Source organism: Miniopterus schreibersii (genome assembly GCF_964146895.1).
Source record: "Miniopterus schreibersii genome assembly, chromosome: 10".
Taxonomy (NCBI): Eukaryota; Metazoa; Chordata; class Mammalia; order Chiroptera; family Miniopteridae; genus Miniopterus; species Miniopterus schreibersii.
In genome coordinates, this window is record NC_138110.1 from 64,345,945 (window position 1) to 64,354,590 (window position 8,646).

At 49.1% G+C, this 8,646-nt stretch overlaps 1 protein-coding gene across 3 annotated transcripts; it reads right to left on the bottom strand.

Annotated features, from left to right (window-relative positions):
- Positions 1 to 1,296: 1,296 nt before the first annotated feature.
- Positions 1,297 to 8,621, bottom strand: PCED1A (PC-esterase domain containing 1A). Of its 3 annotated transcripts, none has more exons than XM_081150279.1 (8): positions 8,287 to 8,621; positions 7,806 to 7,961; positions 7,210 to 7,289; positions 6,867 to 7,105; positions 6,615 to 6,765; positions 6,259 to 6,505; positions 4,289 to 4,561; positions 1,297 to 3,943 (listed from the first exon to the last, which is right to left on the bottom strand). In XM_081150279.1, exons 2-8 carry the CDS (start codon positions 7,927 to 7,929, stop codon positions 3,696 to 3,698), a joined length of 1,362 nt encoding a protein of 453 aa, XP_081006405.1. In that variant the 5' UTR covers positions 7,930 to 7,961; positions 8,287 to 8,621; the 3' UTR covers positions 1,297 to 3,695. The 3 variants fall into 3 exon arrangements, with proteins under 3 accessions (XP_081006405.1, XP_081006404.1, XP_081006406.1); XM_081150278.1 differs by having other exon boundaries at positions 1,305 to 3,943; positions 6,861 to 7,105; XM_081150280.1 differs by lacking the exon at positions 4,289 to 4,561 and having other exon boundaries at positions 1,305 to 3,943; positions 6,861 to 7,105.
- Between the last annotated feature and the right edge of the window lie 25 nt (positions 8,622 to 8,646).

The window sequence follows — 8,646 nt, forward strand, 5'->3', positions numbered from 1 at the left end:
CATGGTCATGGTTATAATACCGGTCAACATAAATATCAATTGTATTTCTCTGTACTAGCAATGAATGATCAGAAACAGAAATTTTAAAACAATATAATGTACAATAAACATGTGAGCATTTTAGGGTAAATCTGACAAAGGAAATGAAAGATTTGTATACTGAAAACTTCAAAATATTGCTGAAATTAAAGAAGACCTAAACAAATGGACAGATATATCTTGCTCATGAATTAGATGACTCAGTATTGTTAAGCTGTCAGTTTTTCCCATCAATACAATCACAATTGAAATCCCAGAATTTTGTAGAAATTAAGATAATTTAAAAACTCATATGGAAACTTAAAGGACCTAGAATAGCCAAAATAACTTTGATAAAGAAGAACAAAGTTGGAAGACTAACACTATGTGATTTCAAGATTTATACAGCAATAGTAATCAAAAGGGTATGGTATTGGCATAGACAAATAGATGAAATAGAGTCCAGAAAGAGATGAATACATATATATACAGCCAATTTTTGACAAAGGTGCAAAGGGAATTTCATGGAGAAAGGATAATCTTCAACTAATAGTGCTGAAACCATTCGATATACACAAAAAATAATTTCAATTCATAACTTGCACCATATATAAAAATTAATTCAAAATAGATCGACCTAAATATAAAACCTAAAACTATAAACCTTCTAGAAGAAAACACAGAGAAAAACAGTTGTGACTTTGGGTTACACAAAGATTTCTTAGATATGACACCAATAGTATAATCCATAAGAGAATTTTAATAAACTGTTCTTGATAAAAATTAAAATGTTCTGTTCTCCAAAAGACACTGTTAAGAAAAAGGCAAGCCACAGAAAGAATTTTCAAACCATACAACTGACAAAGGGCTTGGATCCAGAATAAAGAACCCTCAAAGCCCAATAGTAAGTTTTAAAAAGGAGTGAGGGAATAGGAGGAACACAATTTGAACAGAAACTTTACCAAAGAAGATGTATAGATCACAAATAGGCACAGGAAAAGATGGTCGACATCATTAGTCATTATGGAAATGTGAATTAAAACCATACCACCCGCCTATTAAAATGACTAATATTAAGAAGACTGACCAATACCAAGTGTCGGTGAGGATGTGAAGGAACTGCAACTACAGTTAGTGGGAATGTACAATTGGACAACCACTTTGGGAAATCATTTAGTAGTTTCTTAAAAAGTTAAACATACATCTACCATATGATCCAATCATTTCATTTCTAGATGTTTACCCAAGAGAAATGAAAACACGTTCATACAACGATTTGTACATAAATGTTCACAGCAGCTTTATTTGTAATGCCCCAAAACTGAAGTAACATAAATGCCCATCAACAGGTGAAAGGATAAAAGTTGGTATAGTTATAAATGCATGTTATGACCTGGATGTGGCTGTTTTTTAAGTTTCGTTTCCCAGTCATGACTGAATATAACCTATAATACAGAAGTCAAGCATCTTGTACTGTAGGCTTATATGACAACAAACGGAAAATAACTTATCACCATTCTACTCTTATGATGGACTTCAAATCTATGTCGGGGCACTGAAGAAAAGGTGAAACCTCCCTCTGGGCAGTGAGAGCCACACAGCAAGACGGGGTGGAAGTTAGAAGTGCAGAGGCAGAGCGATGGGGATGTGCAGCCCACTGCGGTCTCAAGGCGCTGAAGAGCGAGAGCTCCGGAACTGGGGTGGGGTTTGAAGGGAGTGGAAAAGCCTAGGAAGGGCTCAACAGAGACGGTGACGGAATTCTTAGAGAACAGGACGGCAAGCAACAGAGAGGGGTCCCACGAGGCTAACTCATATGACTTTCTTCTGTAAATCAGTCCAGGTGTGGTTTTTCTCCAGCAACGCTGAGAAGCTCCAGAAACAGGAGAGCAAAGTGTCCAGACAGAAAATAGGTTTTGAGCAAGGGCAGAAAGGACTGAACAAGGGATTGGACAAACTAGACGCAGCTCAAGAGGGCTGCTCCAAGCATGGGTTTAACAAAATTTTTTTTTTTTGCAAAAAATTATCTAAATCTTATCTCCCAAACAAAAGGCTTGCTTTCATTTTTGCAGGCTCCCTTCCACTTTCTGTCTGTACCAAAGAAAACCATGCTTGTTTCAGGCACTGTGCTGGTGCCTTTGCACAGTCTCATTTGATTCTCAACTGCTCTGTTGAGGCTGCTCTCTAGAGGACTTTATTCACTCAGGTACCAGTTTCCCCAGCAGCAGTGTGTGCTAATTTAGCAGCTTCGTTTGCACTTAGATTGCTAGCAAGGATCAACACTTTTGTGGTATATTTCCATTTCTGTTTGTCAGATGTTATTTCAAAGAGTACGAAAAGTTAATGCAAGAACTCTGCATCCCTCTCTTCCTCCAATTCTACTTGAAGACTATTTGTGGATGTTTCCTCTTTTTTCTGCCCCACACCACTTACCAGCCCACTGTCATGCTCCATTCTCCACCCCATGCCACCATTAGCCCACACGTCACCCTTGATGCTTAGTAATCACAAACCTAAGGTCAAGCCACTCATCAAAGCTGACCCTGTACTCTTTCTTCCTTACTGAGTTTGGTACTAGCTCCACCTTGGAATTCTCCCTCTGCTCCTCTTATACTACCCCCCTCCCCAAGAAGTTGGTCTGTGTTCACTTTGCCCTCAATGCACATATTTATTAAATAATGGACTTCTAATCAGTCTCCCACTTGGGTTTGGGAGCTTCTTAATTACTTCCAATCACTTTGTGAGTGTCCACCATATGCCAAGAACTGTGCAAGGTAAGGTATGTGTCTTTCTACCTCCAGGAACAGATGTATGTTGAATGTACACATGAATAAGTGAGAGACACTGATATAGGTGAGAATTAGTCTGAGCCATAAATTTCATATAAAATGTTGAAAATTTTGCCTTGGATGGACAGCTCAGTTGGTTAGAGCATTGTCCTGATACACCAAGGCTGGAGGTTCAATCCCTGCTCAGGGCACACACAAGAATCAACCAATGTGAGCACTATCCTGTGCACCAAGAGGTTGGTTCAATTCCTGGTCAGAGCACATGTCCAGGTTACAGGCTCGATCCCCAGTAGGGGGCGTGCAGAAGGCAGTCGATCAATGTTGTGCTCCCACATCAATGTTTCTCTCTTTCCCTCTTCCTCTCTCTAAAAAATCAATTACAAAAACTTTTTTTAAAAAATCAACCAATGAATGCATAAATAAGTAAAACAAATAGATGTTCCTCTCTTCCTTTCTCTAAAATCAAACAATAAATAAAAATTAAATAAAGCAAAACACTGACAACTTCAACTCATCCCTTGCTATTTCCCAATCCCTGAGAGCTGCTGACAAGAGGGAACCGGTCTTAGATCTTTGTTAAGCACATATGTGTTTGGCGACAATGTGTGTGTGAGGCAGCAGGAAAGACACATTCAATGCTTTCTAAATAGGGTGAGGTGAAAGGTCCAAAGCTGGAGAGGGCCCAGAGGCAGACTCCCCAACTCCTAAGGCCATGGTTTAGAGACCTGCTCCCTCACACAGGAAGATGCCACTCTGTTCTTCCATGCCTTTATTGGTGACAGCAATGGACAAGAACAATGCCAGGCACAGCAATACCCTGGCCCAGCACCCGGGGTGGCAGGCAGGCCTTGCAGGGCTATTGGCACATCCAGCCCCAGCCCAAGATCCAGTCTACCCAGGCCATGTCCCTGAATGGGCAGGAGGCCGTCTGTCCAGTTTGTATGTGTGGATCAGTCTGTCTGAGTGTCTGAGCCGCTGCCTGCAGGGCCCCCCCATTCTTGGCACATGGTAGGGGCTGCTGGGAACACAACGTGGCATCCCCCGGTGGACCGCCGGGCCCCGGTGCTGACCATGGGGGATAGGGCCAGAGACTGGAGGTGGCAGTGGGCCAGGCACAAAGTTCACTCCAGGGCCACATCCTACAAAAGAACCAGTCATTTATCAGAGTGGGCTTCCAGCCAGGGTGAGCCCAGCTCTGCCTTTAGGTGCTCTGGTCCTCCAGGGTGAGTTTCTTTGGGCTTCAGTTTCCCCATGTACAAAATGTCAATACTACTTCCAAACCAGGAAACTGTGACAATCAATGAGCTGATTAATGAGTCTACAGATGTTGTTCCAGACCCAGCTGTGACTGAACCCAATGGGGGGAGGGGGGGGCATAAGGGTGATCCAACTGCTCTCAGCCTGCCTGGACACAGGAGGCTAGTCTGGGGAAGGTTTGAGGAGAGGCTGGGAAAGGTGTGATGGGAGGCTGCAGAGGCACCTACCTAAGTGGGGTGGCACTGAGAAGTCTTCCGTTGTATTATAATTGAAGAATTCATGGGGTGGGAAGGGCTGGCATGGGAAAAAAGCATCCTGGGGGAGGGGTGGGAACAGGGGAGGTGGGGAGGGCTGAGGAAGGGGGTAGAGAAAAGGCATTGGAGGGGGCAAGGGAGAGGGTGGGGGTGGGGGCAAGGCCAGCTGTTCCCCAAAGTCTGGGGGCTGCCCCTGGCTCCCCTGGAACAGATGATCCGGCTCTGGCCAGTCCTCAATCCACGGGTCTAGGAATGGGATGATTGTTTTAGGTAGGCCTGGGAGGCCAGGATGCCCTGAATTCCAGCCCTCCACACTTCTAAACCTCTACTCCCTCCTCTAGGCAGGAAGTACCCTCTGCTTTCTACCCAGTTTTCCTCATTCCCTCTCATTTCAGGCCAAGCGCAAGGTGTGTTCCTTGTTTCTTGCCTTTCTCAAAAGTCAGTAGATCCGCCTTTTTCTGACTTCATGCTCCCTTCCAGAGTCTTCCCCCTTTGTTTGCCCTGCTCCTGTATCTTTAGTTTTTCCCTCTCTGAGCAACTAACTGCAGACCAGTAAATAAGTTTAATAAGTCTTCTCTCTTAAAAACATAAAGATCCTGTCACTTCCTTCTCCCAGGAGTCCCCTGGCTCCTTTCAAACTTCCACAGAGTATGATGCCCAACTTCCATTCCCTCATCAACTGCTCACTGCCTCTTTTAACCCTGCTCCAATCATTTAATACTTTTCCCGCTAAATGTAGCCACTTCCTGGCAAATTTAACAAATGCCTTTCTTCCTGATAGTCACATGACCTTGCCAATAGCCTCGCCCTCCCTGAAAGTGCCTCTACCCTCATCTCCTTTTATTTCCTCCATTAGACACTCACCCCTTCCAACTCCAAAATGTAGCCATTGTTCTGCTGTCTCCACGGTTCACGCTCATGCCCTTTAGTTTCCATCTCTGCGAACACCACTGATTCCAAATCTACTCCACACTTCCACAGTACCTCAAATAGAACTGCCCTGAGCAAACTCACCAACTCAGCCTCCCACCCAACTCTGCCTTTGACGCCCCCTATTTCTGTAGTTGCAAACTGGATTCAGAAAACCTGAGCTACTGCAATCTAGCCTTACAACCTTTAAAGAATCCCTTCTTTGCTGGGGATCAGTTCTCTCATCTAAAAAACAAGGAAATTGGACCATTATAGAATCAAAGTCCTAATTCACCTCCCTGATAATCCAACTCCCGGGTGTCAAGTCCCAGAAGTCTGCCTCTATGACATTCCTGGCCTGTCTGTGCCACCATCCTCTCCAGTGCTGCAACAAACAGCTTTCTAATACAATCTGTGTCTCCAATTCATCAAACACTATCCTGTGGAGATACTGTGCACACAGCAATCGTGCTAGACACTGGAAGCAAAAGAACTCATGACTTGTCAAGAAGTGAGGCAGGAAATTTTCCCTTTGAGGACGTGATCCAAAGAAGCAGATGTGGAAACAATCAGCCATGATGCCCCCTTTGTGAGCAGGCAGGAACTGAGAGGCTGACAGCACCAGCCAAGGGGCGTCTTTGCTTCTGCCACACTGCCTGGATTGCCATTCTTCCCTTTCTGTCTTTCCATCCTTCACTTCCATGCCTAGCTCAAATTACCCCCAATTTCTTTCCTATTCATCTGTAGGGTAGGGATCTTTTGACATGCTGTCTTATGTACTCAATACTTGTATAAGCTCATTTGTGTACAGAGGGCACTATATGGCTAGACCAGACAGAACCAGAACTTGACTGTAATGTTGCTCTGTGATCTCACCCTCCCCAGGGGGTGAGAAAGAAGCACTCAGGGTCTACAGCAGTCCTTAAGGGGCCTCTATTCCCCTGGAACAGCTGTCCTGTTTTGTCTGTGCACCCTGTGCTATGAGGGCCCTCTCATGTGCTATCATGACCCTCCCCATTCATGATGGGGCTCACCAAGGGTATAGTCACGCTTCGGCAGCTCCACGCCCCAGGCGTCAGCCACATGGGTCAGAAGCAAGTGTGAGAGGTGGCGGTGGGCATGCTGGTCCCAGTGGACACCGTCCCGGTGCCGGTGCCGTACTGCATGCCGGAAATGAAAGTGGAGGTCCAGGACATCAAAGCAGTGGTCCCCAGCCAGAGTAGCACTATAGAAGTTCCCTTCAACCACATCTCGCCGCAGAGAGCACGCCAGGGGCTGGAGCTGAGAGAAAGTGCAGCATCTCAGAGCCACAGAATGAAGCAGGGTGGGGAGGAAAGGTCCTCTACCAATCAACTGTCCCCTCCCTCATCCTGATGGGCTGGTCACTTGCCTCAGGCAGAAGGAAACCCCCAGTGACACGCTCCCCAAGGGGCATTGCCATGTTCCACACCAGCAGGCAGGAGTCTGGCAACACCTGGTCCATGCGCACAAATACTCGCTCTAGGTTCTCTCGGTAGCTCTCCATTGAGCAGCGGCCATACCTGTTGGGCAGCACACAGGGTGGGCAAGAGCACAGAGGTAGAGAGCCTCTGAGCCATATCTCCACCCCCCAACCAGTATATCCCTCTCCCCTTGCCTCAACCTGGACAGATCCCAGAGGCAGGAGTTGATGATCACCAGGTCCGGAGTAGGCCCATATGTCAGCTCTTCCAGGACGCCCTCGAGGTACTCGGAGTAAACTCGGGTGAGGAAGTAGAAGCGCACAAGGTGGTGGCCAGAACCGGAGCAGAACTGGCGGACCTCCCGGTACTGTGTCCCATTGTGCAGCTCGCCCAGCTGACCCCCAGCCACCAGCTGGTCCTGTTCAAAGCTCAGTTCCCCCTGCCCGCCCCCCCAGCTGGTCAGACCCATGCCAGGGAGGAGAACCCTGCCAGGCCAGGGCCTGTGCCTCCCCGCCACTGGCATTGCTACTAAACTTCCCTCACCTTGGCTTTCAGTTGGGCAGCTGTGAGCAGTGAGTCTTTCTGGAGCAGGAGCACCAGGTCCTTGTACACAGCTCGCTGAACTGCAGGGAGACAGATCACGGAGCTAAGGCAGGCCTCACCCCATCCCAGCTTCTCCCAAGTCCAGGCTCCCCATCTTCCTAGGGCTGGAGTTGCCCAACACCACTCCTGTGGAGTGTTAATTTTGAGGCAGGAGAAAAGGCGAAGTTCAAAAATCCTGGCACTGCCACTGATCCTACTAGTTGTGCATCACCCCAACTTAGTATACAGTGACCCAACATCACCTAGCAGAAGTCAGCCAAGTCACCTGGGAGATAGACAACACAATCTGCCACTCTCATAAGGGAAATTATGGGAGATGTCAGGGAGAAAAAAAACCTCTAAGCAAGGATGGTGTGAAAAGCTACATCTGTCAGGACACCTGTGGAAGGTGCACAAGGAAATAAAACGAGAAAACCTACTAGACTGGAATACACTACGGGTCAGAGAGGAGGTTAGAGATGGAGACCAAGTGTCTAGGCTTAGAAAACAGACTGCAGCGGCGGGACTGGGAAGTGTGATCCTAGAGGAGCACTCACTTGAGTCCCCCAAGATGACCACAAACTTGTTGTGTAGCAACTGTTGGACTTCCGAGGCCTGGAGGTGGACCATCGCGCTTCGCAGCGGGTGGCGTGGCTCCTTGTTCTCCAGACAGAAGACCATGCTGCCGTTGACTGACTACGAACTACGATGGGCTGCAGAGAGAGGCCACTTAGTCGCCAGGGGTCAGAAACTCGGGGCTGATCTGCACCAGGGCCCATCGCGGGATAAATCAGACCAGTGCCGGCCCCTCCCCAGCTGCTCAGGGCTACAGAAACCAGGCGGCAGCGATGGTGGCGGCGGCGTGGGGCCCACGGCGGCGCGCGCCTCGGTCACAGCGGGCACCAGAGGCAGGGGGTGGCGGGGCACGCAGTCCTCCAGCGCCGAGGCTCTCGCCGCCCGGCGCAGCCCAGCGCCCCGCCACGTGCCCGCCACCGCCACCGCCTCGCGCATGCGCGCGCGCCCGCTAGCGCCAATTACCGAGTCCCGGGGTTCCAAGCAGTTCACCCGCGAACAGGGCAGGCCCGCGCGCTGCGCGCCTCGCCTGCGGTGAGCTCCAGGACTAGCCTCATGTTCCCGCGCCCGGGGCGGTCGGTCGATGGGTGCTGCACAGTCCCGCCCCGCAGAGCCCGTGCGACCCAGTTAGCCGTCGGTGCGAAGCCCGGCGCCCAGAGTTCTCCATGCGTGCGTCGCGGCGGCCCCGACGGCGCCTCCGGCCTCGGCGCTCGGGGCGGCTACGCTCATAGCTCCCACTTCCGGTCACCCATGTCCCGCCCTGTGCTACCCTCACGCCCGAGGGGACAGGAAGGAGGCGGGGCTGGCTTCGGTGTCCGGGCGAGA

What these genes read in the sequence shown, in the direction of transcription:
- PCED1A (XM_081150278.1), bottom strand. Translation starts at nt 7,929, where the DNA reads ATGGTCTTCTGTCTGGAGAACAAGGAGCCACGCCACCCGCTGCGAAGC. An exon ending in GGTCATCTTGGGGGACTCAA is followed by an intron (nt 7,290 to 7,805) that starts GTGAGTGCTCCT and finishes GTCTCCCTGCAG; the next exon opens with TTCAGCGAGCTGTGTACAAG. An exon ending in TGGGATCTGTCCAGGTTGAG is followed by an intron (nt 6,766 to 6,860) that starts GCAAGGGGAGAG and finishes GCTGCCCAACAG; the next exon opens with GTATGGCCGCTGCTCAATGG.